This window comes from Colobus angolensis, unplaced genomic scaffold (genome assembly GCF_000951035.1).
Source record: "Colobus angolensis palliatus isolate OR3802 unplaced genomic scaffold, Cang.pa_1.0 Scaffold32, whole genome shotgun sequence".
NCBI classification, from domain to species: domain Eukaryota; kingdom Metazoa; phylum Chordata; class Mammalia; order Primates; family Cercopithecidae; genus Colobus; species Colobus angolensis.
In genome coordinates this window covers 12,449,324-12,473,132 of record NW_012116488.1, presented here as the reverse complement: position 1 = coordinate 12,473,132, position 23,809 = coordinate 12,449,324, and the positions used below count along the sequence as shown (strand labels likewise).

At 39.8% G+C, this 23,809-nt stretch overlaps 1 protein-coding gene across 2 annotated transcripts in view; it reads left to right on the top strand.

The window, feature by feature from the left end:
* UNC79 (unc-79 homolog (C. elegans)) overlaps nucleotides 1-23,809 on the top strand; it is a 357,370-nt gene that overhangs the window by 241,653 nt on the left and 91,908 nt on the right. The window contains exons 23-28 of one of the 2 annotated variants that reach the window (XM_011951564.1): nucleotides 1,003-1,160; nucleotides 4,618-4,799; nucleotides 7,803-8,004; nucleotides 10,475-10,654; nucleotides 12,136-12,201; nucleotides 20,078-20,364. In XM_011951564.1, coding sequence (XP_011806954.1) covers nucleotides 1,003-1,160; nucleotides 4,618-4,799; nucleotides 7,803-8,004; nucleotides 10,475-10,654; nucleotides 12,136-12,201; nucleotides 20,078-20,364 — 1,075 coding nt within the window. The remainder of the gene's footprint in view (nucleotides 1-1,002; nucleotides 1,161-4,617; nucleotides 4,800-7,802; nucleotides 8,005-10,474; nucleotides 10,655-12,135; nucleotides 12,202-20,077; nucleotides 20,365-23,809) is intronic. The other variant, XM_011951565.1, reaches the window with a different exon arrangement.

Sequence of the window (23,809 nt, the reverse complement as noted above, 5' to 3'; positions counted from 1 at the left end):
ACAAAACAACAACAAAAACAACCAAAAGACATACTTTAAATAATTGAAAAAAATGGAAACAATAATGTATTATTACTAAAATATATTATATTCAGAATTATTCCCGTAGAACTTGATAGGAACTTAGCTGAAACTTGCTAAGGTGCCAGATGTTATCAGGGATCTCTTTCTCTGTCTTTTCCTCCTCCCCTTTCTCACTCCCTCCCCATCTCTTAGCCCAGCTCTGGCTTGGCTTTTGGAATGGAACTAAGTGTTGGCTTCTCCGTTAAGTGCAGGCTGTCCCTGTGAGATGGGAAGGAGGGTCATTGGCAGCTGCAGGCTGACATTGCCCTTTGTTCCTGAGGTTTCAGAAGGAGAGAGAGCCTCTCTCTCCCAGAGTGCATATCAGTCCCTGAAATAAGAGTTCCGTTATTCCCATGCTTCGGTCATATACCTTCTCCTAGCTAATCACTTTATTCAGGGTGTTGATGTTCTTTGATCAGCCTGTTTGTGTTCCCCCTTGTGATAGAGAAGGTTGGGGAGCTTGACTGATGAACTGTCTTTCTTGGAGAGGCTGTTATTAAGAGAAAAAGAGTTGTTCTTTGACATCATAAGAGGCTGGGCAGGCCAAACCAACCAAACTCCCCAGATGCTCACTGTAAGAAAATGTTTAAAAATCACGTATTACTCCATCATCCTAACATGACAAATTTTGACTTTGTATATTACTGAACAGTCATTTATTTACATTGTTCACTTATATTACCGAATTTACATTATGCAGATTTTTAAGTTATAAAATGTAATGTTAAGTAAAAGTGTTTTTCTCTAGTGTCACGTTAAGAGGACAGAGCATAAGAAACGTCTATCAGAGGATTATCTTCTCGTTGATGAGTGTAATTTCACCAAAAGCACCCCTACCCACCGCCTAGTAACTATGCTTGCCATAAATTAAGAGGACAGGATCTTTTTCTGGAAAGGTTGTGATAACTGTCACCGCTTTGCTTCTCCTTGATTCCCTAGCCTGTGGAGGGTCGTCAAATCCGAGTTCTCTCAGCTGTCTTCACTGGCAGTTCCTCTTCTCCTCCATGCCCTGTCACTTCCTCATGGTGCTGACATCTTCTGGACAATCATAAATGGCAATTTCAACAGCAAAGACTGGAAGATGAGGTTTGAAGCAGGTACCTCGGTGTTAGCTTAAAATTCATTCTGGGTCACACGGTACACATCTTTTTTGTCACGATATCTTTTTGGGCACCTTCTTTCTTGTCCTTTCTTTTTAAAAGGCATTCTTCTGCTTGCTGGTCTCCTTTGGGGGTTCTGCTTTGAGCTTCCTCTCTAAAATAACAGCATTTTGCAGAGTTGTCCTTAGGAAGGGTGGTCCTGTCCGGGTTTGCGTTGGACAGACCCAGCTTATGCCTGTTACCCAAGTGTAAAGATTAACTGCACCCATGTTTACTCCCAAACAGGCACTGGCTTGGGTGCAGTCAACCTGTGAGTTTACTTGCATCAGAGTTACTGGGAATATTTGTTAAAATGCACATTATCTGGCCACATCCTAGAGCTACTGAATCAGAATCTCAGTGGGAGGTGGGTGATGCCAGAAATTGAGATTTTTTTTTTTTTTGAGACAGAGTCTTGCTGTGTCACCCAGGCTGAAGTGCGGTGGCACGATCTCGGCTCGCTGCAACCTCTGCCTCCTGAGTTCAAGTGATTCTTGTGCCTCAGCCTCCCAAGTAGCTGGGACTACAGGTGCATGCAACCACACCAGGCTAATTTTTTTATTTTTAGTAGAGACAAGGTTTCACCATGTTGATCAGGCTGGTCTTGAACTCCTGACCTCAGGTGATCTGCCCACCTTGGCCTCCCAAAGTGGTGGGATTATAGACATGAGCCACTGTGCCGGGGCAGAAATTGAGATTTTTAATAAGAGGTTCGAGAATCTCTGCTGTATACCCTTGCCACTGAGGGATCAGGGACCAAGTCTGGTGCAGCTTGGGTGTAATTTCCTAGTAAATAGAGCAGCAGGTTATCAGAGTAATGTGGTAAGGAAGGAACCTGGAAGGGTTCTCTTAGCCTCATGTCTGCTGGCCCACTGTCACCCCAATCTGCTAGTAGTTCCATTCTCGGGGTAGTAGGCAGGGTTGGCATGCCACAGTGCAGCTTCTCAGAACAGTTCTATAGGTTGATGTCTCAAAAGTTTGGCACAGAAATGGAAGTTTCATCAGTGAGGTAACTATTATACCTTTAGTTCAGTTCCTTAATATATGGCCACTTCAAAAAGTTCTTACTTTTTAATGCCCACAGGAATCTCAGGGGCTAGTGTATATATATGATAGCACATCATGTTGTGGGGGATTAGGATTAATTTTCTGAATCTTGGCTCTGGTTAAGTTACTTTTCTTTCTTTCCTTTTTTTTTTGTTTGTTTTGAGATGGAGTCTTGCTCTGTTGCCCAAGCTGGAGTGTGATGGCATGATCTCGGCTCACTGCAACCTCTACCTCCCGGGTTTGAGCAATTCTCTTGCCTCAGCCTCCTGAGCAGCTGGGACTACGGGCACCCGCCACCACACCCGGCTAATTTTTGTATTTTTAGTAGAGATGGGGTTTCGCCATGTTGGCCAGGCTGGTCTTGAACTCCTGACCTCAGATGATCCGCCTGCCTTGACCTCCTAAAGTTATGAGATTATAGGCATGAGCCACTGCACCTGGCCAAGATCATGTTACTTTTCTACTCAAGAAAGTTTAATGGAGTTTTTTCAATGCCTAGAGAATAAAGTTCAGACTCCTTAAACTGCCATTCGAATTGGTCTGACTGTAACTGCAGACAGCCTCATTTACTGTGCTTCTTTCTACACACACCGTTGCTGTGTTCCCATTGCTTCCTGCCTCCCTTCATCCACACAGGGGCCATTCTGGGCTCTCCACCTTTCATTCTCTTTCCTTTAAGGCCTTACACAAATGCCACCTCCACATGATCCACCTTCAAATGCCACCATTGAGGCTCCACCTGTGGAGAGTGGTTTCTGTATCCCCAGATCTCCCATAGCATTTTATTTATACCACACTGGAGGGATTTACAGGTTTTCTAAAGTTACATTTTAGTTATAGTTGTACATGTCTTGTCTATTTTAGTCAATTTAACTTTGAAGTCAAGAGTTATGAATGACTCCTCTTTCTGTTTACTTCTGTCTCCTCCCAAGTGCCTAAGATATTTTCTTAGTGGTATACATATGTGTGCTTAATATGTGTGTATATATATATATATATATTTAAATAAACAAATCAGTGAATTTATTGAATAAATTAGATATGTGCTAGGTACTATGGGAACAATAGAAAGAAGTGTAAGAGCAGATTGCTGTCCTCAGGAGGCTTCCAGTTTAATTAATGAGACCAAGCATAAGCATGTAAGAGGTTGACAAATTATAAAAGGCCACAAAAGAAAATATGTCATATAGTGAGCACATATTATGTTCATAGATAGCTCATATTCTGAGCATACAAATGCTATATGTAAATTAATAATATGCAAATAAGTGGTACTTTTACAGGAGTTCATGGGATAGAAAGGTCTCTCTAGGAGATCAGAGAAGACTTTACAAAACAGAATATCAGCAGAGATTCTCTAAGGATAGTAGAATGTCAATAGAAAGAATATTGTGGGCCGGGCGTGGTGGCTCAAGCTTGTAATCCCAGCACTTTGGGAGGCCAAGGTGGGCAGATCTCTTGAGGTCAGGAGTTCGAGACAATCCTGACCAGCATGGTAAAACCCCTGTCTCTACTAAAAATACTAAAGTTAGCTGGGCATGGTGGTGCCTGCCTGTAGTCCCAGCTACTTGGGAGACTGAGACATGAGAATCACTTGAACCCGGGAGACAGAGGTTGCAGTGAGCTGAAATCGTGCCCCTGTACTCCAGCCTGGGCAACAGAGTGGGACTCCTTCTCAAAAAAGCAAAGCAAAACAAACAAAAGAATATTCTAGGCTGTCGCAACGGCTTAAGCAAAATACTGAAACATCTTAATTTTCATTGCACTATATTGCTTTACTAGCTATTGTAACTTTTTATAAAGCCATGCTTTAAGAGTGGCTGGAATTGTTTAACATTGATTTGCAGAATAATTAGAAATCTATCAAGTAAGGGTATGAGCCCCAGGAAATGTCTATTTGGTCTGCCATTTCATACCAGGACCTACTAAGAGCAGAGTAGGGGACCTGAACCCAGAGCCAGGATTGCTGGGCACCTCCTACCTCTCTCTGTTATCTGCAGAGCTTCTATGGAATGGCCACAGAAAGAAGCACAGAGGCATTTGGAATATTTTGAAATATAGCTGAAAGTTAAACAAAGAGAAAGACCATGAAAAAAATGTAAAAGACAACCCAGAGTTAGATCAAGGCTGCGTGGGAAAAAAAAGTTCTACTCTTAGTAGAAACAGTCTCTGCTGCACAGATGAAATGGAACACTCGAGATGGTGGCATTAGACTTTCCTGTTGGGGTTTAAAGTAAACTATATGGGAGATCCAGAGTTAACTTTTTCTCTGTGAGTTCAGTTCTCAGACTGGTTAAATAAATGTGTATGCGTGGTGCGTGTATGTGTGTGTTTATTTACGTATTTCGCCTTCTCTTTTACATTGCAGTGGAAAAAGTGGCTGTAATTTGTAGATTTCTGGATATTCACTCAGTGACCAAAAACCACCTGCTGAAGTACTCCCTGGCACATGCCTTCTGCTGCTTCCTGACGGCGGTGGAGGATGTCAACCCTGCAGTGGCTACCAGAGCTGGTCTCCTGCTTGACACCATAAAGAGGCCAGCATTGCAGGTGACATGTGATGTGTGTTATCTGCTCCGAAGGTGGTCTGTGCCAGCACTACTAAATCATTGCATTATTTGTCACATGTCCTAGTCTGTTTGACCTGCTATAACAAAATACCATAAACTGGGTAGTTTATAAACAACAGAAATTTATTTTGCAGACTGTCTGCTGAAGGCCTGCTGTCTAGTTCCTAGATGGGGCCTTTGCTGTGTCTAGGGCCTCTTTCATAAGGGCGTTAGTCCCATTCATTAGGGCCCTGCCCACATGACCTAATCATCTCTCAAAGCCCCACCTCCTAATACTATCATATTGGTGATTTAGTTTCAACAGGAATTTGGCGGTGAGGGCCTTGCACACATTTTCAGACCATAGTTTCACATATAATATTGATGATGATGATGGAGATTTTTTTAACTGGAAGAAATATACCAGAACCACACATCGCAAAAAGATCCATTGTTGTTATTTGTTGATACCACTTTTTTTAAAGAGACAGAATCTTACTCTGTTGCCCAGGCTGATCATAACTCTCTGCAGCCTGAAACTCCTGGGCTCAAGTGATCCTCCTGCCTCAGCCTCCTGAGTTGCTAGGACGACAGGTATGCATCACCATATCCACTGAATTTTTAACTTTTAACTCTAACTTTGGTAGAGACAGGGTCATGCTATATTGCCCAGGCTAGTTTTGAACTCCTGGCCTCCAGCAATCCTCCTGCTTTGGCCTCTCAGAGTGCTGGGATTATAGGCGTGAGCTGTACTGCCTGGCCCATTTGTTGATACTTTCTTTTCAGTCTTTGTTCATATGCTGATGTTACTTTGGACAGATGTAACTATTGCATAATGTGTGTGCGTGTGTGTGTGTGTGTGTGGCAGATTTTAAAACTAGTTTGGTTTATCTCACACCACTTAGCTAGCTCCTGGGCTGGAGGCCCCTGTTGTTAGAAGCTAGATGCTAAGAGAAATCAAATAAATTATAGTTTTTTGCTTTGTTTTGTTTTGAGATAGAGTCTCATTTTCTTGCCCAGGCTGGAGTGCAGTGGTGCGATCTCAGCTCACTGCAACCTCCACCTCCCGGGTTCAAGTGATTCTCATGCCTTAGCCTCCCAAATAGCTGGGACTACAGGCTTATGCCACCACACCTGGCTAATTTTTGTATTTTTAGTAGAGACAGGGTTTTGCTATGTTGGCCAGGCTGGTCTCAAACCCCTGGCCTCAAGTGATTCATCTGCCTCGGCCTCCCAAAGTGCTGGGATTAGAGGCCTGAGCCACCGCGCCTGGCCTGAGTTATAGTTTCAATCAATGTAAAATATGAGGAAGTAAATATGCTACCATAACAAAACATCACAAATTAAAGCCAAGGAGACGAGAAATATGAGGACTGGATAGAGTGGTATATTTATCTTATTTGGAACCTTTATTTTTTAGTGGCGACACCAAGTCTCAGAGAGATAATGTGACTTATCAAAGGACACAAAGTGATTTAGTGAGAGAATCAAGACTAGAGCCTCCAAAGTTCTGATCTACTGTTTCTCCATGTTGCATCTGATTTATTATTTTGTTGTTATTATTAAACTAGTGATAGCAAGAACTAACATTCCTCAGATAGCTACTGTGTTTCCAGGGCAGTGTGTTAAAAGTGTCCGGTTATGCATTATCTCATTTAATCCTCACAGTAACCTTTTGTGTGTTCTCATATTACAGATAGAGATGCTGAGGGTTAGAAAGGTTAAGCCACCTTTTCAGAGTCACATAGCTAGTTAGCAGCAGAGGAAGTTCAGCACTGATTCATAATACAGTCCACATACTTAGCTGTGTGTGTGTGTGTGTGTGTTTGTGCATACACTGTCTCCCAATCCAGTGTAAGCTTCTTCCTGCATTTTAAGACCAAGAAGCAAGGGTAAGCTTGCACAATCTGAAAGACTGAAGGGTTATGCTGCCTGTGGCACATTTTTTTTTCTGTAAAATCTCCAGTTGACTTCTGAATAGTTCCTCTCTGTTGATCTTACCAGGTACTTCTACGTCCTACCACTTGCTTAGGGCCTGGAACATAGGAGGCACTCATTAGATGACAGCTGAATTAATGAATGGGATGTTTGGATGAACTGCAATTTTTAAATCTCATTCTATTAAAAAGAGGGGGAATGGTCAACTCGAGGAAAGGGTTCTCAATCCATTCCAACTTTAATTAACATTCTATGTTCCACTCACATTCCAAGAAAACCAGGTGACTTTGCTTTTTTCAGAATCATGAAATTTTGGATTGAAAGTGGATTTCTGGACCATCTTTTTGTGTATTCTAAAATGTAGCTTTGAAAGTATGCTCCTCTTAATGGCTACAGACATTAAAACCAGATGCAGCCGGGCGCGGTGGCTCACGCCTGTAATCCCAGCACTTTGGGAGGCCAAGGCGGGCAGATCACGAGGTCAGGAGATTGAGACCATCCTGGCTAACACAGTGAAACCTCGTCTCTACGAAAAATACAAAAAATTAGCCGGACGTGGTGGTACGTGCCTGTAGTCCCAGCTACTCGGGAGGCTGAGGCAGGAGAATTGCTTGAACTCAGGAGGCGGAGGTTGCAGTGAGCTGAGATCCCATCACTGCACTTCAGCCTTGGCGACAGAACGAGACTCCATCTCAAAAAACAAACAAAGAAACAAACAAACAACAACAACAACAACAACAAAAAACCAGATGCATTGACTTGAGGGTATTTGGATTAAGTGGTTGTTATTTAATGCATTAGAAAACCAATAGCATACATTTAGTTCAGATTTCTGAATCAAAATTCAAGAGATATTCTACAATGAAGATAAATTCCTCTTCTACATTTTTCTTTCCTACGAAAACTTCCAATCAAAAAAGATTCCAGTGGGATCATTCTACATTATAAGTTTGAATTGGGTAGGCTGCCTTGTTTCATTGACTTTGCCTAGTATGTCAGCTTTGAAATAACTTAGATGTTTATATCTGACTTTCTTCTTCTTTTTTTTTTTTCTTCTCTTTCCCAGGGTCTGTGTCTTTGTCTTGACTTCCAGTTTGATACTGTGGTTAAAGACAGACCCACAATTTTGAGCAAGCTTTTACTCTTGCATTTTCTTAAGCAGGATATTCCTGCTTTGAGCTGGGAGTTCTTTGTCAATAGATTTGAGACACTTTCTTTGGAAGCCCAGCTACATTTGGATTGTAACAAGGAATTTCCTTTTCCTACAAGTAAGTAAAATGAAGAACTTGCTGTAAACCGTTATGGTTCCATTGTGCTTGCCTAGACAAACAGAAGACATTGGCATGTCATTTAACTCCTCTACAGAGGATGCCTTGACCTCATACACTCAACTCATTAAATGCTTATTGAATAGCTGCTGTAGTAATCCATAGATTGAAGCATATCCTGGCATTCCCAAATCAGAATTCTTCTCTTTTCCTTGACCTATGATAACCATTTATGACTGTGTGTTCCCTAAATATGATTCAGTCATTATGTTTATAACGTTTGTGAGCAATTTTTGGAAGTATATTTGCACCTTGCAAACTCACTATTGCATGCTTTCTAAATTTCAATAATTTTGGGGACATAGGTGGTTTTTGGTTACATGGATAAGTTCTTTAGTGGCAATTTCTGAGATTTGGTGTACCTGTCACCTGAGCATTGTACATTATACCCAGTCTTTTATCCCTCACCCCCCTCCCACCCTTCCCCCCAAAGTTCCCAGATTCTATTCTGTCATTCTTATGCCTTTGCATCCTCATAGCTTAGCTCCCACTTATAAGTGAGAACATATGATATTTGGTTTTCCACTTCTGCATTACTTCACTTAAAATAATGGTCTCCAACTCCATCCAGATTGCTGTGAATGCCATTATTTCATTCTTTTAAATGGCCAAGTAGTATTCCACGATATATATATATATCACATTTCCTTTATCCACTTGTTGGTTAATGGGCATTTAGGCTGGTTCCATATTTTTGCAATTGAAAACTGTGCTGCTATAAACATGCATGTGCAAATACCTTTTTCCTATGATGACTTCCTTCCCTCTGGGTAGATACCCAGTAGTGGGATTGCTGGATCAAATGGTAGATCTCCTTTTAGTTCTTTAAGGAATCTCCATACCATTTTCCATGGTGATTGTACCAATTACCATTCCTACCAACAGTGTAAAAGTGTTCCCTTTTTACCACATCCCCACCAACATCTATTATTTTCGGATTTTTAAATTATGGCATTCTTGCAGGAGTAAGGTGGTATCTCATTGTGGTTTTAATTTGCATTTTCCTGATAATTAGTGATGTTGAGCATTTTTTCATATGTTTGTTGGCCATTTGTATATCTTCTTCTGAGAATTGTCTATTCATGTCCTTTGCCTACTTTTTGATGGGATTGTTGTTATTATTATTATCATTATTTTTTGCTGATTTGTTTGAGTTCCTTATAGATTGTGGATATTAGTCCTTTGTTGGATGCATAGTTTGAGAATATTTTTCCCTGTTCAGTGGGTTGTCTGTTTACTCTGCGGATTATTTCATTTGCTGTGCAGAAGCTTTTTAGTTTAATTAGGTCCTGTCTGTTTATTTTTGGTTTTGTTGCATTTGCTTTTGAATTCTTGGTCGTAAACTCTTTGCCTAAGCCGACATCTGAAAGAGTTTTTCTGATTTTGTCTTCTAGAATTTTTATGGTTTCAGATCTTAGATTTAAGCCTTTGATCTGTCTTGAGTTGATTTTTATATAAAGTGAGATATGAGTACCCAGTTTCATTCTTCTAGATGTGGCTTGCCAATTATCCCAGCACCATTTGTTGAATAGGGTGTCCTCTCCCCACTATATGTTTTTATTTGCTTTGTTGAAGATGAGTTGGCTGTAAGTATTTAACTTTGTTTCTGGGTTCTCTGTTCCATTCCTTTGGTCTACAAGCCTATTTTAATACCAGTACCATGCTGTTTTGGTAACTATAGACTTGTAGTATAGTTTGAACTCCAGTAATGCAATGCCTCCAGATTAGTTCTTTTTGCTTAGTCTTGCTTTGGCTATGTGGGCTCTTTTTTGGTTCCGTATGAATTTTAGAATTGTTTTTCTAGCTCTGTGAAGAATGATGATAGTACTTTGATGGGAATTGCATTGACTCTGTTGCCCAGACTGATGTGTAGTGGTGTCATCATAGCTCACTACAGCCTCCTACTCCTGGGCTCAAGCAATCCTCCCAGCTAATCTTCCCAAGTAGCTAGGACTACAGGGGTGAGCCGCCATACCTGGCTAATTTTTCCTTTTTTGTAGAGATGGGGGTCTTGCTATATTGCCCCGGCTGGCCTCAAACTCCTGGCCTGAAGGAATCCTCCCACCATGGCCTCCCAAAGTGCTGGGATTATAGCCATGAGCCACCACACCTGGCCTCTTGCTATTAATCAGTTACCTACAGCTCTGAATAGGTGGAGAAAAGACTTTCGTCACTCAACTATCCAATGATAACAAAATTAGATAATTTAATCTTGTGGTCTAAGCAGAAAAAAAAATCATGATAGGCAATAGTCATTTTTTTATGTAGGACTCATCAGAGAGGGAGATGTATATCCATGAAAAATGCATTTTAATATTGAAACTCTACACAGATGGACTGTTTTAGACTAGGTGGATTACATAGCCCTATGTAAAGGAGAGTGATAGTCTCTGTAATTCCTTTTGCAAAGCCATCACTGCTGTGAGGACCAATGTTGCTAACCTCAGCGATGCAGCCTTATGGAAGATCAAGAGAGCTCGCTTTGCAAGAAACCGCCAGAAGAGCGTACGTTCCCTGAGGGACAGTGTGAAAGGGCCCGTGGAATCCAAGAGAGCACTCTCCCTCCCTGAGACCCTGACCTCCAAAATTCGTTGAGTATCTTCTTTCATCCTTCCATTAAATCTGTTTAATGTCTTTCTGAGGCTGACCTGTCTTGTTGAATGTTCACAGAGAGTATAGCACCTTCAGCAAACTAAGTTTGTTCAATAAGTTTGGCTTTCAGATTCCCTAGAGAATCACCCCAGGGGTATAAATGCCTAGGGTTGCTTTTGCTAGTTTGCTGGGATAGCAAAGCCCTGATCCAACAGTAGATGTTTTTGAAATGTAAAAGGCAGCAAATGCATTGATGCTTGGCGTGCAACTTAGAAGACACATTTGCTCCTAAGTCCTAGAACACCGAAGTTTGCACCACCAGCCTTGTATCGTAAGAGCTTTCTGAATATGACTTAGGTAATAAGACCTATGGCGGCTAAGGAGGGAGAGTTGAAATTTGGAATGTATTTTTTTTTCATGTCTGATAGAAGCAGCCACACAAGACCCCCAAGACAAACCAATAATAATGGTTGCTTTTGAAATAGAGAAATGAGGCTGAGAAATTGAATTTCTGCTCATCTTCAACAGATAATTTATAAATAAAAATAAGCTTCATTGCCAATATTTTTAAAAAGACCATATATACTTGTTCTATAAAAGATCTTTCTTTATATTATAGTTTTAAAGAGAATAAAATTTTCCTTAAATTACCAAATGACTAGATAAACTCTAATGATTAGTAATGACTCATGAAGGACAAATAATTAGAAGTTCATTACTAAATCACCATATTAATGAATGAGTATGTTTAAATATATTACTAACTTGTAAAATTTATTAAGTGATTTAATCTTTAACTAATCACTGTGAAGTAAATAAAATAATGACCCAAAACCTATTTCTTACCCTGTCAGAATATGAAAGGTTTGTTTTTCATTGGCATTTATTAGAAGACAGCCTTATATAACATAACCATTTTTAATCATAAATATGATTTGATTTTATTCATTACATTTTCTCTATTTTATGACAAGCTATGGCAATGTGTTCTTTTAAACTTTGGGAGAGTTAAATATGAATGAAAGTTCTTTAAGTAATCAATAACCCAGTTTTTCAGGGAGCAAAGATAATCATAGGTGATCATTGAAGAATAACCAATGGTAGTGCTAGGCCCCAGGTGAAACTGTTTAAATCCTAGAAACCAATACCCAAATTAAATAAATAACTAATTTTATGTGAGTTTTCCAGCTCTATTTATATCCTAACTGATCAGTTTGGAATGTAAAGTTTATTTATTGTCATTTCTTGTTCATTAATTCACATGACCATTTTGAAGATGAAGTAACATTGAAGGATGCTCTTATGATTCAGATAAAAACTGCAAAACTTTTGTTACATAAACAACTTTTATGTGATGTTAATTACAAATAGAAAAACGAAACCTGCCCCTACTATCCAATACAGTTAGCACTGAGTATATTTTCTAGGCTCCAGTTGTCTGTAATGCTTATTTCAATAGAGTTGTTGTTGATTTTTAAGCTATGAGGTTGACCAGGCATGAGCAGTCTGCTCCAGCTCTCGGTGGGACACCCGAACAGACGCCAGGTGGGTACTTCTGACATTGAAGGGCCATGTACAAGTGTCTATCACAGGTGGACAAGGTAGAGAATGCGGTGTCTCTAACTGGACCAGGGTGACATACTTAGGATTTGCAAGCTCAAAAGGGTCTTACCTCGGATGTTCAAGTGTTTGAGCCCCTGATATGGCAATTCTTTCCGTTTTGATATTAACAGATGACTTTTGATTCCATTAACTTTTGGTCCAGTAAGAAGCATCGTATCACCTGAGTCTGCACCTTTCCCCAGAGAGCCAGTATGACTAGAGCTATCCGTAGTATTGATATTTGTATGTGTCTTTACACATAGAAATATTTTGTTCATATATATCTGCTATAGGAAAACCATACATTTCATTTACATTTTAAGAGGTTATACATTTGAACCACTGTCATCCGCTCATCCCCTTAGCCATTCCTGATTCTTTGCAACTCTACATGCATTTCTGTTTCTCAGAGAAAGGAGAATTTCTTCTGTTTGGAGGACCATAGCATGATACACTTTAACGATCATTTGATGTTCTGTGATATATTACAATTTATCATGAAGTAGCCTAAGAGTAGAAGGGACATTGGCAAGGAGGCTCCACGCGAATGGTGCTGTGACTCACTGGGAAGACTGTGAAGGTTCTGAATACCTACTTATTAGTCAAAAACAAATCTGGTAACTACCACCTATGTGTCATGCTATAGAACATTGGAGTTTTCATCTAAGACTACTAGTTTTACAATAAACTTTTCAGAATGGTGCAGACACTCTCAGAAGGAAAATTTCAAGTGAGGAGACTTTAAAGATCACGTGCGTTATGCGTTATAAAAAGGGTGTTTGAAAGAGAGGGAGTCTGGAGTGGGAGGGGAGAGAGAAAATCCCAGAGATATCTATGCAGACAGCAGATGGTGGCCAAAGTCTTTTCTCTTTTACAATTGATGAGAGAAAAGGAATAGCAAACATTTGGTAGAGTCCCTCTACCTTGCCTTACACATCACTCATGTACACTACTGTGCTGTGATTTTTTTCGTTTTAAAGAATAGAAATAAGAACTTCTGATTCAAAGCTTCATTAGAAATATGAAATCCATGCAGTTTCCCTTCAGTGAGGCATTTTTGAGATTATTCTTAGGCAGTTTCATAAATTATCTTTATTTTACTCTAGCTTGTCTCTTAAAGCTTAGCTGAGAAGCTAGTCTTTCATAATAATTATCCATTTAAACAATCCAGCCCGAGAAGTCCCCTCATATCACTGTGGGAAAACATGTACATGTGTTTCTTGCAGTTTAAAAAAAGCCTTCAGGCATCTAATTATTCCACCAAAAGTGGCCAGATGGAAAAGAGGCAGATAACAGCATTGTTTAAATTAAATGTGAAGCTAAAACTTCAGGAAAGGTAATTTACATGACACCAGCATAAGCAAAACTTGCTTAGATATGGAAATAGCTGGCTCAGCTTATAAGGCAATTTCAAACTACTGTAGTGTTCCATTTTTGCATTATTATTTACTGGACCCTGACTGTTTCTAACTTGGAAGCAAGGACATACCAGATTTATCATAAGATTGTGGAGAATGGTTTAAGACAGTAATTAAATGGAAACTGAAGAACTTGCTACTTAATGAACATACTTTTGTTTGGTCCAAGTAATGAGGTCCTCTTTGCAGACCTCTTGTTGATTAGACTTGAAATAAAGCAGATGCCCCTTTATACAACAAGATTTAAATTTAATTGCTGTTTAGGCTGAACTTTTTGGCAGTGGATTTACAATTTATGAGTCTCTGATCTTAACCTTTACGTGGTACCCACAGAAAATGCAATAGAAAATTCTGTTTTCTATAGAAGGTATACTCTGCAAGGTTTGTAGAGAGTCACGTTCCTCTATGTCTTTTCAAATCAACATCTTTGTGCATCTAAATAAAATTCATAGAATCTTATAGCTGAAACATTAGCGATGTGTTAACAGTCTCATTTTGTAGAGGAAGAAACTGAGATTCTCACAAAAGAACAAGCTTATTAGTGACAGATCTGGGTCTCAAGCCCAGAGGTCCTGAGCTCTCTAACAAGGCATGTAACTGCCAGTAGGAATTCAGCAGCTTCATTTCATCCTAATTGATGGGATATACAATCTTTTTAACTGCTAATCTATAATTTGTATGCTTGGACATAGGGAGTACTTTCACTGGTGCTGTAAGAACCAGGAAATTTTGTCTTCATGTATTTAGAACACTGATGAAGATTAATTGAACAGAATGCAGCAGTTGTTATGCTATATAAGCACAATACTGAACTAATGGTATCAGTCCCATGTGAACATAGGGTGCTTAATTATATCGTGTTCCTCATCGCCTGGAGTGGATAATTAAACAAAAATAGGTATGTAATAATTATAATCCTCCCTGTATATATAGTATCTCTTTACTTACAGGAAAACTGATGTAGTGAGGGATTAAGTGATTCTGCTTCGGTGGTTGCTTAAGGTCATGTATGACTGACTAGTTAGGATCAGAACGGAAGCTGGCATCTAAGGGACTAAGGGACTAGGCTTGCTTGCTTTCTACCACAACTACCTCTCGATGAATTGGTCTTAGGGTATTTCTGCCCTGTGGGACATGAGGACACCAGTCTGGTTATGGAGTTGGCCTGGGCTTTCAAGCCTGCTACAGAGTGGCTTAAGGCCATGAGTGTCCAGACCAAAGGACTTTGCCAGTTAGGACCCCAGATTGGTCCAGAGCTATCCCCATTTCTTGTGGGACTTGCATACTCTAAGTTCTGCCTCAGCCTGCAGAGAAACCTAGAGATCTCTTGGCCTGCATTTGTATCCATAAGAGAAGGTGCCCAATACTAGTTAGGACCAATAAAGCACTCTTGCATTGAGCTTTCCTGTCTTCTTAGTGTCCCGGCCTAGAATTCCGAATAACTTTTCTTTGGGCTCTTTCTTTCTACAGATGGTTTACAATTCATTTCTTCACTAACTTGCAAAATGCCTATTGACCATTAAGATCCAGTGAGTCAGAGTACAGTTGTTTTTATAGGAATACTCTTGTTTGAAGTTATATTTTTGGGAAATGACAATTTTTTGTTCAACAAACATTACAAATACTTTTTCTGAGTTGGGGTCTTGCTATGTTGCTCAGGCTGGTCTTGAGCTTCTGGGCTCAAGGGATCCTCTCACCACAGCCTCCCAAGTAGCTTGGATTACAGGTGTGTGCCACAAATGCTTGTTCAACAAGTATTTATTTTACACCTGCTGGACTAGGAAATACAAAGATGCTTTGGAAATTTTTATACTCTTAACTTACTTAGGGCCAAGTAAGGGATATTAAGTATGAACATCAGTAAACTCTCATCTTGAGTGAAAGTAACAGTACGTAGGGTGAGTCATGTCAAATGCAAAGGGAGGGAGCTTTCTACCAGCTGGAGACATCAGGGAAGGTCTCATGGACAGGTGGCTTTTCAGCCAGGCTTGATTGGTGGATGAGACATGAACATATGACGATACAATGTGGAATAGGAAGGAGAAAAGGCAGGGATGGGGAGCATAGGAGGATATGAAGTTAGCTACTGCCCCGGCTTTCCAGCCCTGCTGTGGATGTGTGCGCACATAACCGAAAACTGAGGTAAGGAGGCAGGGAGATGAGCGAGGCAGTGGAGTGAGAGCTGCCTGTAGAATGGAACCTCATTTTTAGTGCTGACTCATTGACTGCCCTGGACCAAGTACAGAGTAAGCTCATGAAAGGATCCTTTCTTCCTCTACCTAATTGTCACTTGTTGGTTTGGCAGAGGGGTCAGTGAATCAATTCACATAGAGAAACATTCCCAGATTCCTGCTGTTTGGGGACTCTATCAATTTTTCTGTTATACAGAATGTAAGCTCTGACATATTTATTTGAATTTCGTGCACTTTGACAGACATGTATGTATAATAGGTATCTACTATATGTCAGACATTGGCCCCTATTCTATGAGGGATATAAAAATGGATAAAATATGTCATTTGCCTTCAAGAAGCCTATGTTCTTATTGGAGTATTAAGGCAATTGAATAGACAAAATGTTCTGCCTTGCAAAATTGTTATTGGCCACATGGGAGTTAGCAAAATGCTAAAGGAAATTTTCCTCCATTCTTCTTTTTCTCTTCTGTCCTCCCTCCTTTCTTGTCCTTAGAAATTTAAAGAATTTAGGGATCACATCGAATTGCTGAGAGGAATATTGGGTATATCTAATAAGAATGGCTTTTGGGGACCTGTTTATAGCACAAAATTGTTGGGGGAGGGTAGAGAACCACTTCACAAGATGAAGAGAGCACCATGAGCAAACGTGCAAAGAGGGAAAAACATTGGCTCCATTCTGAGATCCACGAGTAGCCCAGCTTGTAAGAATGTTGACCATTTCGGGTGAAATAATAGGAGATAAGTCTGGAAAAGCAGATCCTGATCCTGCCTGGTTTTAAATCATCTGAATAAATAATGCTGTATTACACTTTGGAGTTTCAATCAGTTATACAGCTCTGTGGACAGATTGTAATGGACTCACTTCACATTAAAGGGATGGTAGGTATAGCTCTGCCTCCGTAATTATAATTATAAATATAATTATATTTTCTCTTTATAGAAAATATAAAATTAGACCTTTTAACATGTTAAATCTTTATGGTTAGGACAGATGTAGAAATTTCACAGACTAGAATTCAAAACTATTAAGCGTTTTGTTTTCCTTAGAGAAAATACTTGTAGGCATTTAGTTTTAAAATGGAAATTTCATACCTTTTCTAGGTTAAAACATTACTATTGTCTTTATCAATAGAGAACATTTCAGCTTATCCACAGCTCATTTTTCTTAGGGATTTGATTAAGGTAACTTGTCTTTATGAAGAGTACACCAGTCACAAGCTTACTCTATTTCAAAGAGAGGCAATAAACAAAGTATAGACTTGCAAAGCCCACACTAGAGGGGTAAATTATTAGAATAAAAAGAGATTAAACATTTTTATGCAAAAGTTTCCATAAATGTTCTTTTTTCAGTACATTTGTTAAGGATCACTCATCACTTGCTATTCAGGGAAAGCAGCAAACTTAAGATCCGTGAAAATGATCTACAGTGAGATGGGCATGTATGAAATGACAGTCATCAGGAAAATCTGATGTGATGGGAAAACTCAGGGTTACTCATTGTTTAGAAACATACCCACTTGTAATGAGAAGAAGAGTTTTGAAATGTTTAAGCTGAAGTCTGATGGTCTATTTTCTAGACTTGAATTGAGATGGAAGGAAACAGGGGCAGAGTCCCAGTTGGGCCTTTCTGGGAGCTCCCTTTCTTCTGTATTGAGGTTCCTAAATTCTCAGCACTATAAAACAAAGGATCAACTTCCTCTCAAACACTCTCCGGTTCCAGTTTTTAACTTTGGGACTTTGTTGTTGAGCCAGTGTGGACATGAGGTGGCTGAGCAGGACTGAGTGGTACATGTTCTCTTCAACCTTGCACCCCAGAGCTAAAAGGAATTGAAGACTGAAGCTGTGTTGTAACAGCCATTACTTGCTGCTACAATGACATTGAACCCTGCAGGGAGTCCTGTCATATTCTTGGCCCAAACATGTCCAAAGCAATAATGTCCTTCTAGTTGTAAAGTAATACTCAAGTGGAAAAACAAATCAAGAGTAAATGTTTTTCTTTTCTTTTTCTTTTTTCTTTTCTTTTTTTGAGACAAGGTCTTGCTTTGTTGCCCAGGCTGGCGTAGAGTGGCATGATCACAGCTCACTGCAGCTTCAACTTCCCAAGCTCAAGTGATCCTCCTGCCTCAGCCTCCCGAGTAGCTGGGACTACAGGTGTGCACCACCACGTCCAGCTAATTTTTGTATTTTTTGTAGAGACCAGGTCTTGTCATGTTTCCTAGGCTGGTCTCAAACTCCTGGGGGCTCAAGTGATTCTCCCACCTTGGCCTCCCAAAGTGCTGGGATTACAGGTGTGAGCCACGATGCCCAGCCTCGGTAAACTGTTTTTCAATGCTGAAAAAATAGCCCTGTAAACTTTTTCTCTTTTGCCTTACAAGGATTTACATAGGTATTGTATTTGGTCAAATCCTGTATTACAAACATTTAATTTAACCACATGCTATGATGCTTTACATTTCCAGCCTCTCATTGAAATAGCGTGTTCCACATAAATTGATTTTTTTCCTGATGCATGCCTTATAAGTAATTATAATATTAACAATTTATTGATCACCCTGCATGTGAAACACTGTAATAAACAAATTCTTAGGTTTTATTTGAATAATTTTTGATAAAAAGTTTCTCTAGAGTGCATGATACATATTCATTCCTTCATGCACAGATTCTATGAGACAGAAAAGTGTGAGTGTCCCGGAATCATACTGACGTGTGTCAGATGGTTTTCTCTGTATTAGAGGCTCTTACACTAAGCTGCCTCTGCTACCTCTTCACTTACTGTCAACTATCCCTTCTCAGCAGTTCACTTTTGAACAGACCAACATTCATCTGATTCTCTGGGAAACTCGACAACCAAGCTTGTTACTTTATGTGCAGGTCTAAACTGGTAAATTCTGAATTTGACCTTCATGCTACTATCCCAGAGAAAAAGTATTTGGGCTTGAGACAGCAAATTTCTGCAATTCCCAGAAACATTTCTGATGCCTCGCTTCTCTTGGCTGTGTCCTGAAAGGCTGAGATTTTGCCAAATTAACTGAGGAGTTAATAGGTATAAGTTACTACCTAACTCTTTGTTGCATCCTTTACACCATAATTATAATGGGTGTAACCAAGGCTTGGTTTATAATGGTTTGTAACCAAAGCTTGTCATTGTTTAGTAGAACGTTTCCTTGCAGGATGAGAGATGAGAATGCCAGTGTGCTGATCTAACCCACCAGACAAAACCTTTGTTTTCAATTTAGAAATTCTAATGTTGCTATAAAAAAAAAAAGGACAAGAGTATTTTGAATAATCCCCAAACCATAAATATAGAAGAGCAAATATCAGTCTTCCTTCTCCCAAAGTCCTAAACCAAACCTGATAAGAAGGGGCAGAAGAACAAAGGGAGACAGGTAATTTCTGACTTTGAAAAATAACAGAGAAAGTCAATGTCAGGGAGCTGCTCAGATGCCATTATTTACTAGGTGAAGAGGAAGCCAAGGGCTAAGGTATTTTTTCTTTCCATGTGAACTTTCCGCACACCTTCATGTGGTGTTTTTCTGTTTTTAAAAGTTCATGCTTTGCTCTCTTTCTGTTTGTGTCCTCTCCCTTCCTTATATGTTTCTCATGACATACAACAGGGCTTATAATTTGCTATTTATAATTTTGCCTATTTCATTTAAAGAGAACCTACTGCTAATATCTCAGGGTTTGGAAAAGATTTTTTTTTTTTTTGCACTAGCTGATTCATGAACATAACTGAATTGAGATAATAATTTAAACAGAATAACCCAGTGGTTTTGTCCTCAGTGGATTTTAGACTATAGTGTTTTGTGGTTATTCTTACATGCTTATTTTACAAAGCTGGAAGGGAAACTTCCTTTATCACTGAGGATAAAACTTTGCCAACGTATTAAAAAATTTGCTAAATGCAAAATGTATTTAGGCATTTGTCTTGCTGTTTCAGGATAACATTGCTTCATAGCACCCTATTTTTATTGCCATTCCCTTAATTCTCCCAGATTACTTGGTTGTTGATGAATACAGTAACTTTCACCCCCGGACTAGGGCTCTGCCTACAAGGCCATATTGTGCCTTTAAGTTTCTTAAATTCTGTCTGGAGCAGAAAGTTTTGTAGAAGCAGAAACAAGGGTGCTTTTTCAATATAAGAGATTTTAGTGTCACTTCACCTGTGAAAGAGCCACCCACTCACAGCCTTTCTTCTACTGACAGGACAACAGTCTCCCGAGAATGACAACACCATCAAGGACCTGCTCCCAGAAGACGCTGGGATCGACCACCAGACAGTTCACCAGCTGATCACAGTGCTCATGAAGTTCATGGCCAAGGACGAGAGCAGCGCCGAGTCAGACATCAGCAGTGCAAAGGCCTTCAACACGGTCAAGCGACACCTGTACGTCTTACTCGGCTATGACCAGCAGGAAGGTTGCTTCATGATTGCACCTCAAAAAATGCGCCTGTCAACTTGCTTCAATGCATTCATTGCAGGAATTGCCCAAGTGAGTGTAATAACAGCTTTCAGAAGTCACACCCTTATACTTTTAGTAGAAGCAAGGCATTACGTACCACGTAGCCAACACTGGTTCAGCATAAAGGTTTGTACAAATTGCTCGGTGTTATGCAGGAGTATGTGGAGGGGAATGTGAAGATTAGTAAGAATTGGTAGCCTGACTGAGGAATAGTGAGAGAGAGAATGAGAGAGAGAGACTGTGTGTGTGTGTGTGTGAGAGAGAGAGAGAGAGAGAGAGAGAGAGAGAGAGATACTAACCTTGTAGCATATGAAGAATGTCTGTACCTTCATATGATAGTTACATAATCATTTTAGTATATTTGGTTTCTTTTCTTTTTTTTGAGACCGCGTCTTGCTCTGTTGCCCAGGCTGGAGTGCAGTGGCGTGATCTTGGCTCACTGCAAGCTCTGCTTCCCAGGTTCATGCCATTCTTCTGGCTCAGCCTCCCAAGTAGCTGGGACTACAGGCGCCCGCCACCACGCCCGGCTATTTTTTTGTATTTTTAGTAGAGACGGGGTTTCACCGTGTTAGTCGGGATCGTCTTGATCTCCTGACCTTGTGATCTGCCTGCCTTGGCCTCCCAAAGAGCTGCGATTACAGGTGTGAGCCACCGCGCCCAGCCAGTATATTTGGTTTCTAGATCACTGTGCTTATTTTTTTTTACAATTGCTAACTAAAAATACTTAAATTTGGTTAATTCTATTTTAAAAATTATAATTTTAGTTTATATTAATTTCAGTTGTATGTTACTGAAGAAATCTTTCTAGTTAGAAGGAGTTTCTAATATTCACATGTTCCAATATTTTGTTTAGTGTAAAACAGCTAAAGTTGGAGCCATGGAAAGGCTTGTTTTCTCTGTGTGTTTCAGCTATTTTCCATTTGCTTTTACACACTCAAATTTACATTTCTCTATTAAAATGGCCATTTTATTAAACATTTTCTTTCACAGTAAAAAAAAAAAAAAAAGAATTGGTAGCCTGGTATCATCAAGGGAGTGTGGGAGATTTTTTTGTTTTGTAAAATATACCTACAATTTGCCATTTTAACAGTTTTAAGTGTATAGTTCAGTGGCATTGCGCACTTTTATGTTGTGTAACCATCACCACTGTCCATCCTCAGACGTTTTTATCATCCTAAACTGAAACTCTGTATCCATTAAACAATAAGAGAGTATAGGATTATTTTTTGTTAGTGTGGTTTTATTTATTTATTTATTTATGTTTTTGAGACGGAGTCTCGCTCTGTTGCCAGATTGGAGTGCAGTGGCACGATCTCGGCTCATTGCAAGCTCCGCCTCCCAGGTTCACGCCATTCTCCTGCCTCAGCTTCCCAAGTAGCTGGGACTACAGGCGCCTGCCACTGCGTCCGGCTCATTTTTTTGTATTTTTAATAGAGATGAGGTTTCCCCGTGTTAGTCAGGCTGATCTTGAACTCCCAGCCACAAATGATCCGCCCACCTCGGCCTCTCAAAGTGCTGGGATTACAGGCATGAGCCACCGCACCCGGCCTTTTTTGTTTGTGTTTCTGTGGTTGTGTGTGTGTGTTTTTAAACTTTTCCTTTTTTGGTTTCAGGTGGAGAGAGCTGAATTTATCATACAACTTAACTTTTTGCCACACCATCATCACTGGCTTTTCCATGTGTGTCTGCTACTTCTAACTGTTGTATTGCATGCCATGGTGGACAGACACCATACTTTACTCATCCATTCCCCTAGTAATGGACTCATATTGCTCCCAATGCCTCACTACCCCAAACAGTTCAGTAATAGGCATCTATGTGTACACACCTTATCAGCCAATGTGAGAATTCCTTAGGGAGATGGATCCAGAAGAATTGCTGGGTCGTGGGGTAAATGTATGCCTAATTTGGTCAGTGCTACAAATCTCACTCTCCAGAACAGCTGCACCAATCTGTAAAAATACAGGACTTGGGACTAGAGAGATGCAGATATGAATTTCAGCTCCGCCTCTGTTATTAGCTGCTAGGGCTTAGGCACTCTCTGCTTGCTTGCTTATTGGTAACACAGATTTCCTTTTTTGATAGATTAGAGAAAACCTATTGCAAAGCACCTTGATTCGAAGCCTGTCTCATGGTAGGAACTCGATAGATGATAGCTGTTATTGTCAGCTGAAATAGATTGTAATGTAATGAACAAAGATAAGCAGCCATCCTGTGCTGATGCTGATAACTGGGTGGATCACCGCTTTTTCTCAGCTGTCACTGTTTCAGATACCAAACCCTCCCTCCCTCTTCCCCTCACCCTCTAAATCCACATTATGCATATTGACTTTAGAAATAAAAGCTAAAATCAAGGCCAGGCATGGTGGCTCATGCCTATAATCCCAGCACTTTGGGAGGCCGAGGTGGGCAGATCATGCAGTCAGGAGTTCAAAACCAGCCTGGCCAATATGGTGAAACCCTATCTGTACTAAAAATACAAAAATTAGCCAGGCGTGGTGACGTGCGCCTGTAGTCCCAGCTGCTGGGGAGGCCGAGGCAGGAGAATCGCTGGAACCTGGGAGACAGAGGTTGCAGTGAGCCAAGATTGCACCACTAAACTCCAGCCTGGGTGACAGAGTGAGACTCCATCTCAAAAAAAAAAAAAAAAAAAAAAAATATATATATATATATATATATATGTGTATGTATATATATATACATAAGCTAAATATTAAAAATTAAATTTTTATATGGGGTTTATATAACTCCAGAAAACCTGTGTCAAAAATAACTTCCTAATATTTTGGTATATATTGCTCCCACCATTTATATACATACATAAAGTTCATACTCACATATGTATGTCCACACATTTTTACAATAATAGGTTCATATTATACATACTGATATATGTGCCACCTTTAAACAATTTTTTTGTTTCAATGGGTTTTTGGCAAACAGGTGGTGTCTGCTTACATGGTTAAGTTCTTTAGTGGTGATTTCTGAGATTTTGGTGCAACCTTTTTAAACCTAAAATTTATTATGAAGTTTATATCATGTAAATAAATTTGTGTCATATTCTGTGTAATGGTTACATAGTATTCTGTAGTTACACAAACAGTATTTTATTTGTCTAATCCCATATTATTGAATATGGAGGTTGATTTCAGTTTGGGGTGACTATAAACAAGGCCATGTTGAATTTCTTTATATATACATTTTGGAACACTTGTCTGATTATTTCTTTGGGATATATTTAATGGTTGTATTGGGGGTATGTGCTTTTTCTTTCTTCTTTCTTTCTTTTTTTCCTTTTTTTTTTTTTTTTTTTTTTTGAGACAGGGTTTCACTCTGGTAGCCCAGGCTGGAGTGCAGTGGTATGATCATGGCTCACTGCAGCCTCGACATCCCAGGCTCAGAGGATCCTCCCAGCTCAGCCTCCCGAGTAGCTAGGAGTATAGGTGTGTGCTACCACACCGAATTAACTTACTGT